The sequence below is a fragment of the Toxoplasma gondii genome, chromosome Ib (assembly GCF_000006565.2).
Source record: "Toxoplasma gondii ME49 chromosome Ib, whole genome shotgun sequence".
Classification (NCBI taxonomy): domain Eukaryota; phylum Apicomplexa; class Conoidasida; order Eucoccidiorida; family Sarcocystidae; genus Toxoplasma; species Toxoplasma gondii.
Genome location: NC_031468.1, coordinates 1,533,241 through 1,556,365, shown reverse-complemented (window position 1 = coordinate 1,556,365; position 23,125 = coordinate 1,533,241). Strand labels below are relative to the sequence as shown.

The following is a 23,125-nucleotide window of genomic DNA, read 5'->3' as shown; positions in this document are numbered from 1 at the left end:
CACACTCAGCAACAAAACATTCTCGGAACGGTTGTCAACGCAACATGTCTTACCCGTTCCTCCCCGGCTGTCCGCATCGACGCGTTTTCGTAGACACGACCGCTGGGCACATATGCAGGTTCGTTCTTCGGATCTTGGAAAAAGCGGGAACCGTCACAACTTTGCCATGTGTGGCCAGCAAAAGGTGTGCCTAAAGCAATCAAATTCTTAGCAGTTTAACCTGTCGTCGTGAACGACGTGCGTCACTCGTTGTCAATCGAACGTCTGGATGTAGGTCAGGAGACGCGGGATCTTCCCTTTGTCCAGGAGGGTAACCAGGAGAATGAATCGGTAGTTGTCAGTTCTTGCATTAGTCCTCGTGCATATCACACATCTCTGTAAAACTCAATGAAGTGACGTTCCGCGTAGACGGAAAGCGTTGCGGAGGGTGCAACGCTTTTCTTCGACTAACACTCGAATGCCCTGGTAGCTATGCGGCTTGTCTCGTGTAGTGGTGGCAGTTGGGTGCTGCTGAAGACATCGGCGTGGCACCTGACCCGGCGACATTCCGGAGTTCCCATGACAGAAAAGAAAGGCGGGATCGGCGAGAGACAGCAACAATCCGGACTCGAATGAGCTCGGTAACACAAAGAGATTTCTTGTGGTACCTCAGTGCCCGACAACTGGCTGTGTGAGAGACACGCTATGCATTTCCTCGGGCACTGGCTCTCCACTTTTTCTTGCCTTATCTACAGGCAGGTGTGTTAGCCGTTGTTGCCTTTCTGAGATCCAGAGTGAAGCAACTTCCGACGGGCACGTGGTATCTGTTCTTCGCGTTAGCTTATGTTTGCCTTCCAGACGATGGCCAAGAAGTAAAGACACTGCAAAGTTCCACGGAAGCCAACGGTCTAGTTTCAAGCGGCAGTCGCTTCCGATTAATAACCGGCAGGTACGCTTGAATGAGCACCAAGTGAAATCCTCTGGGATTGGGGAACCGCCTTTCTCAAAGACTTCCTCTCAGAAACTACAAAATTTGATGCCAAAACAGACATTAGGGAAAGGAAGGAGCGATGGGCCACCCCAGGAAATACTTTCATTGTCGATCAAACGAAAGAAGGGCTTTTTTCGGATACCCACGGGCTAAGGTTTAAAGACTCATGGGATCATCCTGATGCTAGTCACAGTGGGAGTTATCCTTCTCTGTGAGAACTTCATGCCTATTGACGTGCGGCAGATGGCCATGGGCGGGTCAGCTGTGCGACACCTCGGAACATCTTCCAAAACTTTTTGCAGAACACTTGAGAAGCGCAGGTCGTCGTCTTCAAGTATATACACGAGTACAACAACTCCTCGCCTTCTGGGTGTCAAGAGGCCAACGATCACCTGTTCTCTCGAAAACGTTCTGTCCTGGGTCTCCTCTAGTATAGCCTGGTGGAAAGAGTATTCCATATCCTTGATGCACTGAGGCTGCTGACTCCGGCAAACGTCATTCAGCAGCGACCTCGCAGCAACATCAAGGAACACAGCTACTTCAGCTGTTCCACCCGGTATCGCGGCCGCAGTGGATGAAGAACGCATGGTAGAAACGGTGGTGATACTCATGGAAGTTGTGGATGTCGATGTGGCTGTGCGAGTGCTTGTAACTGTACGTGCACTCGTTGTCGTCGCGGTCGTTGTGGGTCCACTTGTGGTAGTCTGAGTTGTTGTAGTTTGCGTTGTGGTGACTCGTATCGTTGATGTTGCTGTTCTTCTAGTTGTTGTTTGCGCGGTGGTTGCTCGTGTTGTCGATGTTGTTGACCGTCGTGTGGTTCGCCTCCGGGTGGTACTGTAGGGAGTTCTTCTGGTCGTAGTTGTTGTTAGTCCAGGTGCGACCTTATATGTTCTCACGAACATCCAGAAAGTGTCTAAAGCGCGAAACAACAGTGTTTTCTTCCCATTTTTGACAAGCACTTTCTTCAAAAGATCTACTTCGTTGTCACCTGTGCTTTCCTCAGTGTCTGTTTCTTCAAGCAGCACGTCATCAATCTTCTGCATGAGGTGATCCAGAACGGCTTCGTCATCCATCCCTGTTGCTCTGTCGTCTGCAACAAGTTGTAGAAAGCCGGTCGCGGTTCGGTTATCTTCGTCGTGCTCGACTGCGGGCGACACGAGTGATTCAAAGAACGCGAGCAACCTGGAAGCATTGTTGTACAAGTTATCTGTAATTGACTCCCGTTTCCCGTTACTATCAGGCTGAGTCGACGAGGGAATCACCGCAAACCTCCGCTCGCCAGTCTCCAATAACAAAGCGAAGTCGCTCGACGCGGCGGGTGTTCCGTCGGCGGATACCAAGGCTGCTGAAAATCAACCAGAGGGAGCGCAAGTTTGATGGATTGAAAAGAAAGCTGCTGCGACAGTTTCTATGTGAGTCACCCCGCCTGCTTCCGCCGTCCCCCTTTTCGGATTTCAGACCAAGAGCAACCCCAGACAACTGCGTTTCCCTCGCTTACCGAGACAAAGCGCCAGGGTGAGGTTGAATACCTTCATGGCAGTGTGTGCACGAAGTGGACTGTGGCCAAATAAACAATCGCGGTCACGCCTCTCTTGTCTTTGAAAATAGCAAGTGGGGATGCATAGGAACATTCGGTAAGGGGGATCCCCTGACCACGTTGCACCAGCCGTTGATGCGATCATCAAAGTCGTAGATGTAGTTAAACTAACGAAGAGACTCAAGGTTGAATCTGATTTAGGACACCAGAAGAGCACAGCTTCTTCTTGTTGGCGATACAGTTTTCCCAGTAAGCAGGTAACATACAATATGGAGAGTCTGCTAGCGACGGCAAACATGTCGGGTGCTCGCTAGAACAGAATCCGTAGTCGTCGTGCATTGCTGGCAGTCGCCTGCTCTCAGCGACACGTGCGAAGCAAGATTCCCTCTCCTATTGTAATACCTGGATCATCATTTGCTGCACTGTAACTTCGATGCTGCGAAATAAATCAGTCTCACCCGCACGTGCGCACCTTGGCTGCCTCGCAGGACTCACACGTCTTGTCGCCGTCTGGTTGCCCCCTCCCCCCACCCAGAACAAAATCGGTATGAGGATTGCAAATGATGACGGTGGCATGCTAGAATGTACGTATTTTCACTGTTAGGTTCAAGTACGATTGCCTTCCCTTGCAATGCTGATTATTCCTCCACCGCACTCGCAAAGGACTCACGGTGATTCGCCCACAGGCGGTTTGTCAGTCCCGGCGTCAGGAGCGTCCAGTCGCCCCCCACCGATTTGATTGGCCCAGAGCCGAGATACGGCCAAAAGAGTAATATCCTAAGACTGTGCAGCATTTGCCGCTGCGGTTGTGATACTCTGTATAAATACGATCCATCGGAGGCAATGTCTTCTTGTAGTTTAGGATACCGTGGGTGAGAGGCTGTCCATCCATAACGATTCCGCTATGACAAGGAGTGGGATACCGGAACACTGCCGTGGTACTTGAAGCGCTATCAAAGACGTCCGGAAGCACTACTGACCAGTCTGTACCACTGTATTAGTCCCTGGCCTTTACAAAAGCTGAGCCTAGGGGCAGCTCCTGTGGCCCCTCACGTCGCGAGCAGCTTACCGAACAGTGAAGCAGTGCGTTTCGAAGGCATATCTGAGCTCTGTAAAAGCGGCTAGCTCTCGTGGACTGTATTGCGCACGAAGCATTGTTGTTAGTACCTCAGATAGGTAAAGCAAGATGACTAAAACGAAAGCAAAGGCAGCCACAGCGAATGAATCTACCGCATATTGCCAACAACAGTGGACAAACTTGCGGAATCAGTGGTCCAGAAGCGTTCCAGTGAACTCCACGAGGGGTTGGTATACTCCTGTATTTTTCATCGTGGAGTGTGTTTGCAACGGAAGGATGCGCACAATAGCTGCTGCTTATATGAGGAATTCAGTTTCTGTGCTTCCTGCCATGTACGGAGTCTCGCCCTGACGAACAAATCGTTGGTTGCTTGTACCATGAAAAAATCAACTGCAAAAAAGCACAGCACCGTAAATCGCTCGCTCACTTCACCAAGGGCTTCACAAAATAACAAGTGTCACTATATTCTAAGACATCGACGAGCTGAACAACCAGGTGCATCCAAGCAGGAGTTCCCCACGTATTCAAGAAGGGCAGAAATCCCTGGGACCGACCACGTCGTCGGGGGATGGACTTAGCGTGTTGGGAGCGTCACTACCTTTGAGATAACACTTTTTTGTCACTGTGTTGTAGGTGAAGTACATGCAGTTGTTGTTTTGTCTGCACCAGCTCTGGCAGTCGAAAGCACTGTATTTGTCTGTTATTGGAGCTACGTTATGCGCGCTGTGACCTTTTCCAACGGTGAAACAACTGCTGTTGCAACTCTTGGGTCCGGTGATATGGTCGACCTCCTCAGTCACATGAGAACTGTCATTAGTTCTCAAGTCGCACCTTCCTGTGGTCAGGTTGTATGTAAAGTGTGTACATTCGCCTTCATGCCAGCAGGCGAGGTGACAGTCCTCCGGTGTCGGCAAGCCTGGGAGTGATTTGTGAATCTCAGCGGTTGTTGTCTTGTGGCGGGGATGGATGCAGACGAGATTTGAAGACAAGCCCGTATCAGGAATGGGCGCTGGGTATCGAGACGGCAAAATGTGGCCAGGCGTATCAGCTTCGGTTCCCGCAGTACCAGAACCTTCTTCCAGTTCAGGAACTGGAGGCACAAGCTCTTCCTTTCCATTATCACCATCAGGCGATGGCCCAGGAATTGGTGGCTGTTCTTCTGGACGCTCTTGCCCACCCGGCACAGCCTCAGGCTCTGATTCAACTTCAGAGCCTGCCCCACTCCCCGCGCCGTCACTGCCTGTTCCCGATTCGGACTCCTCCTCAGTCTCAACGTCCTCACCACCTCCGCTACAGAACTCTTTCGGCCCAACCATATCACCTGGATACTCTCGTTCTGTACCTGGAGCATCCGCACCTTTCAGGAAGCACGTGCTGGAGTTCCGATTAAAAGTAAAATAGAAGCAGCCATTTGTGTCACGGCACCAGCTTTGGCAATCGAAGGGACTGTACATCTTTCCGGGTGTGGCCATATTGTTAGCGGTGTGGCCCACGCCTAATGTGAAACAGCTTGAACTGCATGTTTTGGGTCCCGTAATAACGTTCGCTGCCTCGACAACGTCTGAACCGTTCTTGATCTTGAGCTCACAACTGTGGGAGTCCGTGTGGTAATTGAAGTGGGTGCACTGATCCTCCTTCGCGCAGAGCCGCTGACACGCAGCTGCATCCTTGACCCCTGATTCGGTTTTCAGTGTCCGCGCGATCGATTTCCAGTTGATTGGATGGAAACATTTCAGCTCTTCCTCACCTTCAGAGCCTGCCCCACTCTCCGCGCCGTCACTGCCTGTTCCCGATTCGGACTCCTCCTCAGTCTCAGCGTCCTCACCACCTCCGCTACAGAACTCTTTCGGCCCAACCATATCACCTGGATACTCTCGTTCTGTACCTGGAGCATCCGCACCTTTCAGGAAGCACGTGCTGGCGTTCCGATTAAAAGTAAAATAGAAGCAGCCATTTGTGTCACGGCACCAGCTTTGGCAATCGAAGGGACTGTACTTCTTTTCGGATCTGGCCATCTCCTTAGCGGTGTGGCCCACGCCTAATGTGAAACAGCTTGAATTGCATGTTTTGGGTCCCGTAATAACGTTCGCTGCCTCGACAACGTCTGAACCGTTCTTGATCTTGAGCTCACAATTGTGGGAGTCCGTGTGGTAATTGAAGTGGGTGCACTGATCCTCCTTCGCGCAGAGCCGCTGACACGCAGCTGCATCCTTGACCCCTGATTCGGTTTTCAGTGTCCGCGCGATCGATTTCCAGTTGATTGGATGGAAACATTTCAGCTCTTCCTCACCTTCAGAGCCTGCCCCACTCTCCGCGCCGTCACTGCCTGTTCCCGATTCGGACTCCTCCTCAGTCTCAACGTCCTCACCACCTCCGCTACAGAACTCTTTCGGCCCAACCATATCACCTGGATACTCTCGTTCTGTACCTGGAGCGTCCGCACCTTTCAGGAAGCACGTGCTGGAGTTCCGATTAAAAGTAAAATAGAAGCAGCCATTTGTGTCACGGCACCAGCTTTGGCAATCGAAGGGACTGTACATCTTTCCGGGTGTGGCCATATTGTTAGCGGTGTGGCCCACGCCTAATGTGAAACAGCTTGAACTGCATGTTTTGGGTCCCGTAATAACGTTCGCTGCCTCGACAACGTCTGAACCGTTCTTGATCTTGAGCTCACAACTGTGGGAGTCCGTGTGGTAATTGAAGTGGGTGCACTGATCCTCCTTCGCGCAGAGCCGCTGACACGCAGCTGCATCCTTGACCCCTGATTCGGTTTTCAGTGTCCGCGCGATCGATTTCCAGTTGATTGGATGGAAACATTTCAGCTCTTCCTCACCTTCAGAGCCTGCCCCACTCTCCGCGCCGTCACTGCCTGTTCCCGATTCGGACTCCTCCTCAGTCTCAACGTCCTCACCACCTCCGCTACAGAACTCTTTCGGCCCAACCATATCACCTGGATACTCTCGTTCTGTACCTGGAGCGTCCGCACCTTTCAGGAAGCACGTGCTGGAGTCCAGGTTGAAAGTAAAATAGAAGCAGCCATTTGTGTCACGGCACCAGCTTTGGCAATCGAAGGGACTGTACTTCTTTTCAGATCTGGCCATCTCCTTAGCGGTGTGGCCCACGCCTAATGTGAAACAGCTTGAACTGCATGTTTTGGGTCCCGTAATAACGTTCGCTGCCTCGACAACGTCTGAACCGTTCTTGATCTTGAGCTCACAACTGTGGGAGTCCGTGTGGTAATTGAAGTGGGTGCACTGATCCTCCTTCGCGCAGAGCCGCTGACACGCAGCTGCATCCTTGACCCCTGATTCGGTTTTCAGTGTCCGCGCGATCGATTTCCAGTTGATTGGATGGAAACATTTCAGCTCTGCTTGAGCGAATGAATGTCGTTGACTGTATTCAGGCTTTCCTCTTGTAGGAATGGCAGCGACCCCCCAAGGCCCCTCTGATGTCGCCCATACGGAGGTAACCACTGTCAGAAAAAATCCGTACTTCCACATGTTGGCACACCAACACTTGACAGGCAAGGTACAAAGTGGGGAGCCTACAGCGAGAAAAAAGTCTAAGGAAGAGCTCAGAAATCGAGTTGGCTTGGTCGATTTTAATTGGAGGAATGTTGCTGAGGGCTGGTTTCTTCCACGATACACAGCCACGGCAAACGAGCTCTAACATCTCCTGAGATTGTTACTTGCGACCAAGCGACACTGAACTGGAGTGAGTCAACCACAAAACCACTCACCAAAAGAAAGTGAAAAATGCCAGCACATAATTTAGGTTGAAACTAATGATGCTTCCTCGTCTGCTGCAACTGTCTTGAAACAAACATCGGTGCGACACGGAACCAGAACACCAGCTCAGTGGTCCCTCCAACGTGGCTAGTCCTGTCGGAAGGTAGCAAATTCTGTGACGATGTGAAAGGTAACAGCCGGCCCAGGGGCCGCTTTTGTGGCACGAATGCTCTCGATACAGAAGACCACCTAATGGGTGATCGTTCTTCTTTAGGTTGGAAACCCCGTCTCCCGGACGGAACACTAGCGTCAGGGAAGCAACGTACCAGCGTCAAAACCGTTCTGGGACTTACCGACAGAGAAAACCTGGCGAAAGTCGTGACTAATGTCAGCTTATTGTAGGTGTGTGGTAGTACCAAGCGCTGCAGAGTCGACGTTGGCTTCGGAACGAGCTGTATTGCCCCATTGCTGTCCAGCTCCTTGCTTTGTCTATCGATTAACACATGCCCGCCGCACCACTCTACTGGTCGACAAGAGTCTCTCTCCCTTCGTGCGAGGTGGGGAAACTACAGGACCCTCTGTTAAAGTAAGTAGTTCAATTTACACGTGGAAAGGCAATGAAAGTTAAGATTACATGAGACAAAACACAAAGCTGGCGAGAGCGTTTGTGCTGCTAACGCACTGCTGTCACCCTCCTGCTGCTAATTGTCGTCGCCTCTCCACAAATACACTTAACCTTAAATTCGCTCTGGAAAATGAACTAAAACGACCGTTGACCGCATATGCTGGTCCTCAATAGCTTCTCGTTTGTTCTCTGGAGGGATGAAAACGTGTCTGACCGAAAGTGACCTTGAATCGTCACGATTAGGTCTCTACCAGTCCTGACGACCACATCTCTTCCCACGTTCTTCACGGTACGGTGTCAAATGGTGGCTCAAAGAATAATTCGCAGTGTGACGTCTCAGTGTAGCAACCACATTTTATGCGAAACAGGAAGTCTATGATCTGCTTGCATGTAGTCTCAGCTGCGTTCGCTGGATGGGAATGAACTTCAAGAAGTTATCACCCTTGATCCAACAAGGCATCTCCCTTTTACAGATACTTGGAATTCGTTGCATCGTGTACAGCATTGGAACTGGATTGATGCGCTGACGCTCTTGTCCATCGCGGGACCAACCATACAACTCTAACTCATTGACCATTAAGTCAGATGGTTTTATTTATTGTCGCCTACGAATTAGTTCTAAAACTAACACTGCGCCTGCTACTCTCTGCTAATGGGGCTCTGCTGCCAATCTCGACTGTGTGAACAGAAAACAAATCCGCAACATTACGCATGCGGACCTGCACTGAGCTGTCCAGCGCACCTTTCGTAACTGAGATATTTTCTGGAGCGAAACTATGGAAGACACACGAACAAATTAATCAGGTTCGTTTTCCGGTTCATGGCGACCTCACGAACCCCGTTCATTCTTGTGGTCCGACTGACACGCTGCTACGGAAAGCGTGGCGTGCGAGAGCGATTCCACTTCGAAGAAACAGTCTGTCAGAAAATTACGGCATACACAGCATCCAGCGTTGTATGAACTGCAAAACAACTGAAAAGATACGCACATGGGAAGCGGCAGAATGCCGATGGGGATGGTGTGCACGCGTTATAATGAGCACTAGATTATAACAAGCATCCCCTTGACTCGTCCTCGGATTACACATGCCATTTCTTTTTTAGAAGATGAATTCCCTCTCAACATCAAATTTCACCCCGTGGTTTATTCCACTATGCACCAGAAGTCGTGTACTTGGTCACTGCCTTCGTGCCTTCCGAGACGGCGTGCTTGCTGAGTTCACCGGGCAACAGCAGACGGACAGCTGTCTGAATTTCCCGAGAAGACAACGTCCTCTTTTTATTGTAACGGATCAAACGAACTGCTTCATCAGCCAAGCGATCAAAGATGTCATTGATGAACGAGTTCATGATACTCATGCTCTTCTTCGACACACCAGTCTCAGGGTGCACCTGCTTGAGGACCTTGTAAATGTACAGAGCAAAAGACTCGGTTCTCTTTCGTCGACGGTAGCGGGGTCCCAGAGACTTCCCGGCGGTCTTCTTCGCCGCCTGAGATTTCTGTGCCGGACCTTTCCCTGACATCTTGAAGCGTTAAAACCGCCAGCTGAAAACAAACAAAAGAACAAGTCAGTTGCACCTGCTGTATAAGACAAACTAGTGATGCAAATGCGCATGACAACCAGTTTTCCACGCGATGTTCCATGAAACCAGCTACGTCACTCTGCAGTTACGCGCCCACATAGGTTCATTCTTTTGTTGCGTGTGTACACTCTCTATGTCTTGGGGCGAATAACTGACATGTACACAGATCAATGTTATAAACACTACTTGTGCAGGGTGCACAGGGAAAAGCGCATTCTTGCCGGACTAAACGCACGGAAACGTTCGGTAACAGAAAACACGACCCGGGAGAGGAGGAACGCAGAAAACACCCAAATAAACGACAGAAACGTAGCTCCGGAATCATCTGAAAAAAATGCACAAGGTGGGGATGCTTATCATTCGTCCACCAGAGTAAGGGAACAAAGCGGAAGGTGGATGGCCAACAAACCGCCACTCCTGTCACGGGTCGCCCATGACACCGTCCGAGCCGGGCACCACGAATTGTGGTCCAAAATAGCTGCTTGCTTCAAGCATATTCTTACCTGCTACGAAAAAAAAGCGCAATCGCCGGATTCCGCCAAGAATGATGGCAAGTCAAAACGCAATCTCGCGTGAACATATACGAGGTTTAAGCGACGTGTTCCCTTCGTTTGCACCAAGTCCACCTTAGACAGCGCGAGGGGGACAAGAAAAAGATACCTTGGAAAAAAAGTTTCGAGATCCCAAAGACAAAAAACGCCGGACAATGAAGTGCGAGGTAGAGACGTCCGCAAAGGGAGATAATATCTAGAGCAAGTGCCAAAAGAATTTCGATGAAGCAATCGGCAGCCCGTTGGGCGGAAGAAAGGCTGTTCTCTCTTATGGTCGCGGGGCCTCACAGTTGATGGCGGTGCTCGGGGAGGTGGAAGTTCGTGTATCGCAACGACCACGACCCTGTCACTCGCGCGCGATCGGAAGGGGCGAAAAACGGGGAACTGCAGCACATGGGGAGGTCGGCATGCCCATTCCAGAAAAAACGGTGCGCCATCTGTTTCCTCTCCGGAGTTGGCTTTCTCTTTTTAAGCAAAAAGGCTGCGGCAGGTGCCATGACACCGTTTGTTACGTTCCATCCATCACACTTTGTTCTCAAATCCACTAAAAGTCGGCAGACCCGCCGGCACTACTTTCAGCGAGCCACCCTTGAAAAACAGCCACCGTATGTGCAACAGCGCCAAGACAAGAAAAGACATCGCCCGTCTGAGAGTTCCGTTTTTTCGTTCCATAGAACACGTTTATAACTGGTGCAGTTCAGGCGGCACCCACAGGCGATTACGTTCTTCCGCCGACAACATGGTGGGAAAACAGTGGGGACTCAACAAAAAACGTTTCAGGTTGATATGTTTCAAAACGCAACTGTGACGCGACGTTCGTCTTAGGGAAACTTGGGACAAGCACCTCTACACTTAATGGCATGAAAGTGTACCGAGGGATCCACCTTCTTCGCAGTTTTGTGTACACACATTTCACTCGGAGTGGGCAGCATCATCGTAGATAATTGAGGACAAAGTCTCTGCCGTGTTCATATCGTGCGTCAAAATCACGGATAGTGCACGGAATTCCCTTGGGGTGGCGTCGTTCTTGTGAGAGATACTTTGCTGCAGAGGGGAAGAAGATCCCTTGCAAAGGCATGATAGGCATGTAGTATTCAAGGGAACGAAGAGTTCACAATCAGGTCTGTGCATCTTGGCACCAGCAGGCCTGCATGCAACTTTTAACATACCGAGGGACCTGCGAGAGACCCGGTGAGTTTGAGCGGTTCAGCCAGCCTATACGCCTGCGCAGAAATGAGAATCTATGGCACAACCTCACACACATTCTCCGCTACACGGGTCCTAAGACCTGTTTGTTTGCTGCCCATGCTCCCCCATACCTGCTGAACCACCCGTACCTACCGGGAAGCGTTACGTGATCTCGGCATCATTACTTCCTAAATATAGGACCTGTCTGAACTGTTGTATTGCCATTCCCATGTCAAAACTTTGCGGGTGACTAGATCGCCTCTAATATTCGCCCATGCGGCTCGCAACACCTCAATGTCGTGTGTTCATGATTCAAGGTGCCGTCTCTTACTCTACCGTGGAGGAAAATGATGACTAACACGTACCGGAGGTTTGCTCCCAGCCATTATAGTTGCCCTATGCACTGCTAATCCATAGAAAGACGCTTTTCTTTGTGACGCACCCTCCGCTTCCCTATTGAAAGAACCGCGTCGTGACGTCTCGGCCTCAGACTTCTCGGTTGCAGGGCTTCCAGTCTGCCAGAGCTTGTGCGGGGGTCCGGAGTTACAGTCTGTCGGTTGCGAAATTACTGGGTTCCATGATAATGGATACTGCGTCATACACTACTATCATCAATACAAACAAATCAAATTCGAAACCGTGGCTCGCCTGCCGGTGGTGTGACCACTGACAGACTCCCTGATGTTTCCTCGCATGCTACGATCGAATGGGCCTGTATGCACGAGTGGACTCCCTGATGAGCTTCTTCTACAGCTTGCGATCAAAATGAAACTGTTTCCAATCGAAGAAATGTTCAAATTATTTCCTTTCTGCCTCGAGTTCTTGGAAATGTGCTTCCTTCCTGATGGCCGGACCAGGCGGTCTTCACAAAAACCGTGCTCTTAATAGTTTGCACACGCGTAAGATTCGTGCGCCAAGGTTTAGTATGCTGCTTTTCGCAACTTTTATGGCACAAGAAACGGTGAAAATTTATTTTCTTGAACACCTGAGGAGAGTTTGTCGGAGGAGCCCCAAACAAATCAACTACGGGAAGTCCCCTCCATTAGCAAGAAGGTCGAGATGATCGATGTCACTTATGGCACCGCAAATTGCAAGAGCCATAAAAAACACCCGCATACTGCCTAGCCGTAAGAAATTATCCGCCGGGAACATCACTCTCTCCACACTACAGCAGTTCGCCGAGAACCCTCGTTTTTCACTGGCAGCCCTCTTCACTTCTAGCAACGACGCCCGTATGCACAGTAGGCATCACCCGCGACCTGTTTGCACAATCGAAATGTTTTCGTTTTATGTCTCGACTCTTTTTCGCATACCATTTTTCTTTGGCAGCTCCTCGCCATTGTATGAAGATGCTTTGTGAGACAGGGAAACTGAGAATTTTTCTGCATTTCGTGTTAGTGACAGTCCATCCACTCACGAGTGAAAATGGCGGTGAGCGTGTTGCGACTTGCTGTCGAACTCAAACACTTCGTCTTTCCACGCCCACAACGGAAACATCTTTCCCTCTTCTAGACAAGGAATTCCGTCGTCGTCCTCACCGGTGACCTGCGTAGCGGGCGGAGAGAAATCCAAAGTTGAGACACAGGGGGGATGTCGAAAGCGACTGTGTGGAAACCGACGGAAATGCATTCAGACTACGAATGCAACGACTACCAACGACACCCGCTTGTGGTGCAGTTTCCTCTGTCTCCTCCGATCACGTCTCTTCTCGTCTCTCCAAATGAATTAAGTGTGCAGATATGCCTGTCCCACTTTTGCGCGATAAGTCAAAGATCTTCCACAAACCTCTTGGGGCCTGAACTACCCGCGCAAACACCACCCTTGAATTGCCAGTGCCGAGAACCAGACTGAATCGAAAATATCTTCCCTGGTATCGTTTGCCTACATCGCAGCTCTCCAGGAATTCGTTATTCGAGGGCACATATCGAACCTCACTACAGCGTTCGTGTTTCCCGAGCAACTGTTCCTGCGCAGAACTCCACGAATCGATGCTCCTACAGAGTCACCACGTTCATTATAACTTACGGCAACGCAGTTGTCGACGATCAGATTGTTGACGAGACGCAAGTACACACGAGAGGTGAGTGCCTTGGGGATTTCCTGAGTAGACACCGACCGAAACCAACGGTGGCGTCCACCACAAGGTCGCTTCCCAACATACCAATCTGCTATAGTCAAATGCAATTGCGCGATTCAGAAGCAGCGCAGCCAACATCACAGGAATTTCACCTCAGCTCATGCCTGGCACAAGCCGGCGTTTTGCCTTCAACAAATCCCAAACGGCTTTCCCGCGGTGGTCTACCCGCCTAGCGTACACAACTTGGATAGTGCAAGTCCGTGTGCTTGCGGGATTGCCGCCGCCGGAGGTTATCCGTGGAATCCATGGTCCTTTCCTTTTTTCCTCAGCAGGAGACAGTTTGCTTTGCGCGTCGCTCTGAAGAGAAACAACTTACCGAGGGAATGCAGTACCACTTCTCCTTGAAATACCTGCACACAGTAAACACGCCCGAATGATACAGATATTCGCAGAAGGTTGACACAGCCACGCGAGCACACTGACATGACGAGTTCCTGCACAGACGTCGCGAACGTCATTCTATGCAAAGAAATCAGTTCAAAAAGAGCTCAGAGCACCAAATGTTTCGAGAGGGCGAAAAACCGCATTGTTGGCGGCGGCTGTAAACGTAGAGATCAGAAACATGCTCGCTGAGAAGTGCCAGCATAAAGCCTTACCGCGATCGAAAAGTTCGCAAAACCACTCACGCCAACTAGAAAACAAAGAACTGTGCAAGGCCATAGGCAAGGCGGGTTTCTGGAGATTTTGTTCTTCTTAAGATGCACCAAAACCCACAAGTGAACAGTTGCGTTCTGTGCTTCAGCTCGCGTGGACATGCCGCGATTGCAAAACAGCCAAGAAATCAACATGGCTCACTACTTCTCCAGGACACTGTTTCGGTCCGCATAAGAAACTCCTTTTTGTTATCATGAGACGGCGTCACTCAACGAATAGGCGCCAGTGCACCTTACCAACTGACTACGTCGGGCGCCGCAGCGGGTTTCCCCGTGACTGAAAGGTAGAGAGCAGTGAAGAAGGCGAAGTGCCGATACGCTTCGTAGGAAATGGAATATTGCTCCTGTCGTTTCTGGCACGGAAACACAACGTCCAGATCACACTCACGATCGAGGGAAAGCAGGGAGCTACATAGCTGCGTCTTCTCATGGAAGCAAGAAAAGCAAACAGAGACGCTGGAAACCCCAATACTCGCACCTGAAATGGGAAAAGCGGAACAACTCGGTTTCTACCTATTTGACGTTATACCACTGCTGATAGTACGCACTTTTCTAGTCGACACAGTGGCGTGTAATGACATGCTCTGTAGATAAAGTAGAACACCGTGTAACGTTTCGTTGCGCGGCACAAGTGTCGCGGAATTGAAGGAGACTGCACCGCCTTGCTGTTCATCTCTTGCGCCTCGGGGTTCTGTGATACTCGGCAGAATCCACCTTACCTTGGACCCTCCCAAGACGCCGGTCTCTGCGTGTGCTGCTCGAGGAAGAGTTGACTTCTTTTTCAGTCTCTGCATTTTGGCAAATGCTACGAGGACCGCGTTTTCTTTCCGGAATATCGGCGCGTAGGTGGGGGACGATAAGGAATACAAGATATCTTTGAGGAGAGTTCTAGCGTTCCACAGAGAACTGAGGTGAGCTTCGGAAACAAGAGAAGCAGAGAACCGCCCGATGGCCGCACAAAAAAGTGAATGCCAAGGTAGTCGAATAAAAAGCTGCAAAATACCCGGGATAACCACACGTGCGCAAACCGAGAGGCGGACCCATCGATCAGTACAACAGAACTCGTGAGGGACTACTGACTGAAGAGGAGGTGCCGACAGCACACAGGCTCGAAGAAAAACCAAGTATTCCCCGAGATGTTTGCCGCAAGGCTGCCATTTTGTTTCATTCAAAAGTTATACAGTTCAGTGAGGGTGCGAAGACATAAAAGCGTGGCGCACCGAAAGCATGCCACACAGGCCTGCGCTTTCCCCGCTGTCGCCGACGTATGTAGAACATAAAGGGTGGATTTTCGACAGACAAAGTGCGCAGTAGAAAGAGGAGAAACGCTGTTGGGTCTCGGCGCGACTCCGAAAACAGGCTTCAAAGTGTGTCTGGTGAAAGTTGCCGCCTGTCTTGCACAACTGGGGGGCACGCAGCCAGCCCATGCATGCGTGCTGTTCTGCAAACGAGATTCCCCAAGAGACGATTTCGCGCCTTTTTGCGGAAAATATAAACTGGAAACAGGAAGAGAAATGTTCAGAAGTGTCGCTATGCTCGCACAGGATGTCATACTGGTGAATTTGTGTACTGCGCGTAAAACTGGAGTGTCACTGAGAAGGCCGCGGCACGCAGCAAACCGATGGGTCTGTTGTTGATTGCTGGTGTGTGATGCCACGACGAGATGTGCCACACAAAAGGATTGTAACTCCCGTGTTTTGCCTGCAATATACTGTAGCAAGTAGCAGAACTGGGCTACACATGTTGTCGCCGATACATGTTGTTGCCTTCTGTGTTTCGAAATTCGCGCTGTCTGTAGTTGCGTGCGACAATACAGGCAGCGGTCCTGATGAAATGCTTGGTGCAGTGCCCAGCTAGAATCAGAGAAGTTCATCATCTTCCAGTGATTACTCCAGAAACATCGCCAGGCTTTTGTTTTTCCCTCTCCGGAGAACCAACCCACGAAGGTGAATGGCAAACGTAGGGCAATGCATGCACGACGGTTGATCGCTATTCGTTCCTGTTACCAGGTCTTGTTTGCAAATTTCTAACACACACCAAAGGCCGTTCACTGCAGTCGAATTCACTGCCTCAGACATTGCAATGCATATGATGGTCCGTTGTGAGTTGACTTGAGATGAACTCACCCCCTCTGTGTCCGTCGTAAGTTCGATCCAAGGCATCAGACCAAAAGGGTGTAATGCCGTGCGAACTAACTCGGTCAACACTGCCGAGGAACCAGACTTCGAATGCGCCCGGGCAATGCATTAAGACCAGTACAGTTTTCTATCGACATCAAATGCGAGACCGTTCGGTGTATAAGCAGCTGCTTCTAACCCGTTACAGCATGTGCATTGGCACGAAGTTGTGTGGGATCTGCACAAGGTGGCTGAAATCAGAAGGCTTTGCACTGGATGGGAAACGAAACTTCAAAGCTCTTCGCATGTCACGAATGATTCATCGGCCGCTTTCCTTCTTGATGCTTTCTTACCATAAAAGGGATGTCTTCCACTGCTTTGTCGATTCACGGGACAACGTGGGCGGCACCTCTGCACCCCGACACGGCATGAGTTGGTGCCAGTCTCGTCGAACACTTCTTGTGATTCCTGAGCCTGGCAACTCTAGTGCTTGGTGCCCCATGGGAGGCCGTGGCGCTGTTTGCAAAACAGGCCGTTGGTCTGCCCTTTTTTCTTTTCTGCATTAAGGAACCCCTCATGTGTGTCGAAATGCGAAAGTCCTGTCAGGACTTCAATCTCCATGCTCGGAAGCCTTGCCAACAGGCGGTTTCACTCACCTCGTTTTCGGGGACGTTTCATTTACTCGAAAAAAAGACATCCGAAGGTTTAGCACTTGAATCCCTGGAGAGAATGCATGGACCATAGCGCTGTCGAGCCACGTTGCCGCAGCCTCAATCGTGCCATGGCATTTTACCTGCTTTCAAAGTTTGGTAATGCGCCATAGCCAGGTGTTCCCACGAACAATTCACGGAAGAAAGAGCCTGTGAACCCTGGAGTTCCCCAACGGCGTCCTAGTCTTCACAATTCCACACCATTCATGTGCGGCAGCGACCGCGTGCCGCACCCGGTTTCTTTCAGGGCTGAAAACTATCACAGAAACAGCCTGTGACAACTTTTTAAAAAACAAGACTCACCGCCTTTCCGTGCTTCCCAGTGTGGCTCTTCTGTGGCCTCCACTTTATCAGACATGCATCAGTGTTCTCTCAGGATGGCTCTGTGTCGGGTAACACGAAGCTTCATTGCCAGTATCCGCGTGCACTTACCGTACAGCCCGAGCGCTATCAACAAGTAGAATTCTGTGTCTATCTAGCGCTGCACGGAAGTGGGGATGAGGGAAGGTCACCTGTGAACCTTCGGGTTGAAAAATCAACATATTCGTGGGGCGATTTGAGAGTCTGCGGTCGTGCAAATGCTCCACGCGTGAAGAAACGGCGCCTTCCCGTTGAAAATGATCGATTGTGTCGCTGTATCGATCTGTTTTCGGTGTGCTGACGTTCCCGGTACCAGCAATCGTTTCCCTCGTCCCAACTGCTGGTTTCATTGCTCATTTTTTGAGCAGCAAGTGCACAGATTTTGCCCCTCTCTTGCTCACGCAAATCCCCAGTCTTTTTAGCGCAAAAACTGACGGGAACCACCGGTCGGGTTTCCTATCGGCGCACCGTATTGAGACCGAATCACATCGACACCAGCTACACACCAACCCGTATTTACGACTGATGCCATACCACTCGTCGGCTTTCCCCCCCTTTTTCTTCGCAGGACCAGAGTTTTTCCGAATCTGCATGTCCTCGAAGACTATGAATCATCCGTCGATAAGGTTCAATGAGGGACTTGACATTTTGCGGTTGTGTCGTCTATCGAATTTTGCCCCTCCAGGCACGCTTGATCCTCCATAGTAGTAGCGGTCACTTCTGCGTCGTCGTTCGCCTCTCCCGCCTGCTTGAATAGCGGTTTCTCTCGAGCGCCTGTGTTTCAGCGTTTTGTGTCTCGGTTTTCCACGGACCAATTCGTTTCTCATCTTTTTTCACTGGCGGAGGCCGACCTGATTGGTAATCTGTATATCGTACCAGCCAGAGAGGCCATCTCCCACTATCTTTCGCAGCCGACGTAGCTGTTCATGTGGCACTGGGGAATGAACCCTCGGCTGCCGACAAGCTATTCCAGTGAGACTCTGAGCTACCCTGAAAGCCGGTTCGAGGTGCTTTTTTGCCCGGAATTTTTCTCAACTGAAAAAACTGCCGAAATTTCTTGTCGAGCGCATCTTTCTCCGAATGTCTTCAGTTTAGGACCGAGGAGAAACTTTTGTGGCAGAGACACGGCACCTGGTGCCTACCTCCCGCTGCTTGTTGGCGGTGCGTCTTTCTCAGAGTTGCGGAGAAGCCGCGTTCGCCCTTTTATAACTCTCTGCGTTGAGCTAAAATTATTTTGATTTTCCTTCGGCGGCATCTGAAATTCACTATTTTCTGGCGTTTTTGGCAACCAATATAAACTTGCCGGTGGCTACTTTTCTTCAAAGACGAGGCATCTGTCTGAAAAAACTGGGCATGGTCTTTGTGAGGCGGGTGTTGTCGCAACAAGTCTGTCGCTGTGGCTTTCTGTCGGTCACGACATCCGTTTTTTTTCTCTTGACGCAAGCGCCTCTCTCTCGGATATTTTTCTGAACCGACCTCCCAGTGGCTTTCTCCAGTTACCTTTTCTCCTGCTGCAAGGCTGCGGCGCGAACTGGTGGTACAGCCTCGAGCATATAGTAGCCAAGGTAGAGCCACGTCTCGCGGGCGTTGGACACCGTTTCCCCACTCTTTCTGGAAGCTTTGTTGGGCGACACATGGCTAGACCTGCAACGGGATAACGGTTTCTAGTACACAATGTGCGTGAGCTGCGAATCCACCTTCCGGCGGGGGTGACGACTGTGTGTGAACATCGGACGCGCTTCGTCCTCTGCAGCCGCCTGTGGAGCGGTGAAGTCTGCCGTGCAGCACTCTCGCTTTTTCGTGTAGTGTACAAAGACGAACAGGGAATTTCTCTGCGCCTCGAAATCACGGGGCGTCTCGCTTCCGGACTCCGTAGTCTACGCAGCCCCAGACGACACGCAGTGCAAGCAAAATGTGGAACTGCCGTGTTTGTAGCAGCACTCCCTTCGCGTCTCTCTTCGGCTTCGGCTCCAGCTCCGACGACGACAAAAAGAAGAAAAAAAGAGGCGGATCCACTGGCACTGACGCGAGCTACTCGAGTTCTGAGGTAAACAGTTTTGTGTGCGGGTGCGTCATGGCTTCTCGTGCATAGCTTTCAACGCGTGACACCTTTTTCGCAAAACACATGCACGGATTTCTCTCAGAAACTCGCCGTCTTCTACGGCGGAATGGAGGGAGAAAGCCAACACGCAGGGGGGGAAGGGACTTTTACCGGAACGTGCTTCACGCAGTTTTTCGCGTGACGGCCATACTGAACGTGGTGGACAGCAGACATGCGGTGCCGTTTCTCAGGTGTCTATACGCCCTAACGTTTTCTCTTCTTTCTAGATGAACTGTGGCTTTGCGGACGATATTTGTCTCGACCTTTTCGGCTGCACACACGCTATCTCGTGCTGGGTGCCTTACAGCTTTTGCGAACAGAAAAGTTTCTGATTCTGTCGGTGTCGCAGGGCGAGAGCGTCTACACAGATCGATACGCAACCCAGGAAACCTTCGAGCCTCGAAGCCCAGAGGAGATTGCCACGTTGTGTCGGGCGTGGGAGTACTACGTTCACCCCCGGGCAAAAGAATTCTGGCAGACCTCAGAGGCTCGAATGGAAATCTTGAGTAAGCGAGATAAACCAGTAGCTGGTTTAAAAGAGGCTCTTCGTTTTCTGTGCGCGTCTTAAACCGGAGCGGATGCGCGTGTATGCGTGACATACGGTGTACAGGGGTGAGCCCGGAGCGTGTTGCAAAAGCGAGCATTCATTTTCGATTTGGTGCCTTTGCTCCACTCACACAAACAAGGATTGGAAGGCGTGTGCGCTGATGAGCTTCGGCGGGCACCGCGTGAAAAATTCCGGCTTCGTGTTTTTCCTCTTCGACTCAGAGCGTCTCTTTCACAGGCCTGCAAATGTCCTCGTGTGCACTCCTTGCGCGGCAGAAAGAATCGCTGCAGGCGTACACCGTGACTATGATCCTGTCCTCGGAGATGATCGACAGTGTGTGATTTGGTACGGAGACTTGAGTGAGGACGATCACCTGCCCGTCATTCGGATGGTGAAGCCGGGCGAATCACAGGAGTCGCAGACCTACGTCAACCGAACCCTCGTCTTCCTCTACGCCGGTAAGGAGGGGTGTCGATTGGCTTCCTTGTGTGTCTTCGCGTAAGTGACTCCGGACTCGCGTTTAGGGCGAGGGAACGTAAGTTCCAGGTTATCGCTGTGGAAGGAAAGAAACGTCTGAGGAGTGCAGTCACAATCCAAAACGCCGTTTCCTCCAAAGAAAGAATGCGCTACTCTATTTCCTGACGCCATTAGTGAGCTCTTGGTCTGATCCCAGGTACGGAGTTCGCCTGCGGATCGTCGAGAAGGATTGGCACTCGTCTTCGTTGTCTTTGGTTGTATTTAAGCTTGTTTGATGATAACACCTCTATCCTCGTCCCGCCACACTCAGGCGACATACGCTATGGGGAAGCTGATGTTTTTCATTCAACCGAAATCGTCTCTTCGTCAGCGTAGCGTGTGCATGCATGCGAATGCGATGTGCGGTTCGACCGGAGGGTACACAAACGGGGTAACAGTGGCAATTGTGAACCAGCTCTTGCTGTCAGCTTTTCTCCATGGTGCGGACGCGCGGCTCGTTGCAACTGGTTTCGTACCCCTTTTTGTGGTGGGCTGCAGACGAGGAAAGTTTCAACGAACTCCAGGAGAAGCCCAAAAAGGCGTTTACGATGGCGTGCGGGAATCCGATGTGTGTCAATCTTACGCACATCGCCTTGGATGAGTAAAAACGCGCCACACAGGGTTCGCCGAAACCTTCGCAGTTGGCAGCAGGGAGAGCCAACTCCGCTGTCGGGTTCTTGCTGGTTCCAGGCGGCGGATTTCAGAAAGACAATTTCGTATCTGCAGTTGCAGAATAAAGCCCCGTAGCCGTGGTGACGTGCGGCTTTGTCTCGCTTCTCTTGTACATAAGTCAATAACTCGAACCTTTGCTCCTTTGTTGCTCTGTCAAACAGTGAAAATACACACTCGTTTCTCGCGCATCCGGTGGACGCCACGCTTGTCAGTTTCTACCGTTGGCGACCTCACTCAGGCACCGAACCTGAGTCTCTCTTTTCTACTTGTGTCGTGTGTGTGTGCGCGTCGAGCATCATATCGTGTTGAATCGTGGGGGCTTGTTTCCCGCCGCATGACGGCCGCGAGCCAAGCGCGCTCAGGTTTGCTTCGGGGTTCGTGGCACCGATCAGCGTCGGTTTTTTTTAGGACACCAGACTGCTGCGACAGAGGCAGAACAGAAACCTAATAGACAAGGGGGTTGTTGGGTTCGGTCACCGCGCACTCGGTCCTTTTTCCGTCTCGGATAGAAATTTGTCGCTGCAGTTTGAGATGCAAGCTAGCTTCGCACGTCGGACGAGCGAACGGGAAGACCAGGCGTCATTCCACAGAAGGTTATGGGAAAGAGGACTCGAGTCTGCATTTTTGACGCATCACTACTTTGTCAGTTGGTGACTGACTGGTACGCTCGCAGACTCCGTCTGCGTGGTTTCTGGGGAGTTTACAACCGAATGCACCGGCGAATTTGTCCCGCTGCTGGGTCTGGTTTTGCGAAAACTCGTGTGAGAACGGCGCAGAGTCGACACGGCTTTTGTTAATGGCTCGCGATGTGCAAAGACGTTCCCGTTGAGTCTCAGAGAAAGCCGCTTGGCGAAGCTGGCGGTGGAATTCCGAGCAGCATCCGCTTATCGCAAGACAAAACGCGGGTGCGCGAAAGAAAATCTACACACGTCTCGCTAGATTCACGTGTTTTTGTCCGGGCAAATGAGGCGTCGGAAGTGCTCTCCAGAGGCGGCATCTGTTCCGTACAGCTTTCAGCATGTGTGTATACAGGTGCATACATGCATTCGTAACTGTTGCAGATCTTTACCTGGTGTTTGTCGCATTTCACAGTTCTTCGTGCATGCTTATTGCGAATGTGGTGCATGTAGGTACAGAATACAGATTCGTGTTGTGGTTACAGCTTGCGCATGCTTGTTTCTTGTATCGGATTGTGTACCGCGTTCAACACGGCAAAGAACGGAAGCGGATCTTGTGACTGTTTGAGGCCGGGCAGCGATCTTGAATGTGCTCGTTTTTTACAGTACACCCACCGTCTTGTTTGCTGCTCACCCGTAACAGACAGCTCGTTTCACCAACGGTGTTGCTAATTTACACTCAAGTCATGCACGAATGAGGCATTAGAGAGAAACCCGTTGACAGCTGTTTGAGAACAACTAACTGCTGTTCCGGTGTTACTGCACCAGGCAGAAAGTGGCTTTTCGAAAAGACGCTTCTGAATACCGCTATGCTTAGAGCAGTCAACATGACGGTCAGGAAAAGCACAGTAGAAATTGGCCCCGGTCGTCAGAATCAATTAAGATCTCAATCGCAGGTCCAAGTCGTCTATATACCCCTCTCTCTCCCCCTGAAGATGAATGCCGGTGTTTTGTGAGCCTGCGAAGGGGTCAACAGTCCCGGACAAAGGCAGTTCGCAGGAATGCTCATGATTGTAAAACTGCTCATGGCTTCCCGCTGCCGAAAACAAGAAACAGACTCTGACTCTCGACTCTACTGACGTTTTGCTGAACTGAGTGCACACGGCCGCTTTACTTTAGGGGAAACGTCAGGAAGTCTGCTCTCACCATTTTGACAGTCCGTAGACATGATATCATTTCCTCGTTTGCACTTGAGAATACTTCTTTTCCCCTCAAGGCAAAGACGTTGCCCGTGTTCCGGACTCTCGAGGAGACGCATTCAAAAGGGTCGTTCTCCCTAGTTTGTGTCCTTTTTTTTTGAAAATGCACTAAAAACCAGCGTCGACGCCCTCCGCGCATCTGTTAATGGAAGTGTGTCTGGGACCACAACAGTGT

At 50.9% G+C, this 23,125-nt stretch overlaps 5 protein-coding genes across 5 annotated transcripts; 1 reads left to right on the top strand and 4 right to left on the bottom strand.

Annotated features, from left to right (window-relative positions):
* Nucleotides 1–172: 172 nt before the first annotated feature.
* Nucleotides 173–2,787, bottom strand: TGME49_209930 (hypothetical protein). The gene is made up of 2 exons (XM_002369701.2): nt 2,469–2,787; nt 173–2,315 (listed from the first exon to the last, which is right to left on the bottom strand). Exons 1-2 carry the CDS (start codon nt 2,650–2,652, stop codon nt 1,135–1,137), a joined length of 1,365 nt encoding a protein of 454 aa, XP_002369742.2. The 5' UTR covers nt 2,653–2,787; the 3' UTR covers nt 173–1,134.
* A 411-nt stretch (nt 2,788–3,198) lies between these two features.
* TGME49_209920 (PAN domain-containing protein) lies at nt 3,199–7,360 on the bottom strand. Its single transcript, XM_002369700.2, has one exon. It carries the CDS (start codon nt 7,083–7,085, stop codon nt 4,110–4,112), a length of 2,976 nt encoding a protein of 991 aa, XP_002369741.2. The 5' UTR covers nt 7,086–7,360; the 3' UTR covers nt 3,199–4,109.
* Nucleotides 7,361–8,691: 1,331 nt separating this feature from the next.
* TGME49_209910 (histone H2Bv) lies at nt 8,692–10,351 on the bottom strand. Its single transcript, XM_002369699.2, has 2 exons — nt 10,026–10,351; nt 8,692–9,484 (listed from the first exon to the last, which is right to left on the bottom strand). Exon 2 carries the CDS (start codon nt 9,460–9,462, stop codon nt 9,091–9,093), a length of 372 nt encoding a protein of 123 aa, XP_002369740.1. The 5' UTR covers nt 9,463–9,484; nt 10,026–10,351; the 3' UTR covers nt 8,692–9,090.
* A 1,723-nt stretch (nt 10,352–12,074) lies between these two features.
* Nucleotides 12,075–15,412, bottom strand: TGME49_209900 (hypothetical protein). The gene is made up of 5 exons (XM_002369698.2): nt 14,771–15,412; nt 14,289–14,404; nt 13,715–13,748; nt 13,287–13,361; nt 12,075–12,806 (listed from the first exon to the last, which is right to left on the bottom strand). The coding sequence occupies exons 1-5, from the start codon at nt 14,843–14,845 to the stop codon at nt 12,675–12,677; spliced, it is 432 nt and encodes a 143-aa protein (XP_002369739.1). The 5' UTR covers nt 14,846–15,412; the 3' UTR covers nt 12,075–12,674.
* A 679-nt stretch (nt 15,413–16,091) lies between these two features.
* On the top strand, nt 16,092–23,079 carry TGME49_209890 (hypothetical protein). The gene is made up of 4 exons (XM_002369697.2): nt 16,092–19,285; nt 19,689–19,845; nt 20,162–20,344; nt 20,901–23,079. Exons 1-4 carry the CDS (start codon nt 19,151–19,153, stop codon nt 21,005–21,007), a joined length of 582 nt encoding a protein of 193 aa, XP_002369738.1. The 5' UTR covers nt 16,092–19,150; the 3' UTR covers nt 21,008–23,079.
* Nucleotides 23,080–23,125: the final 46 nt, after the last annotated feature.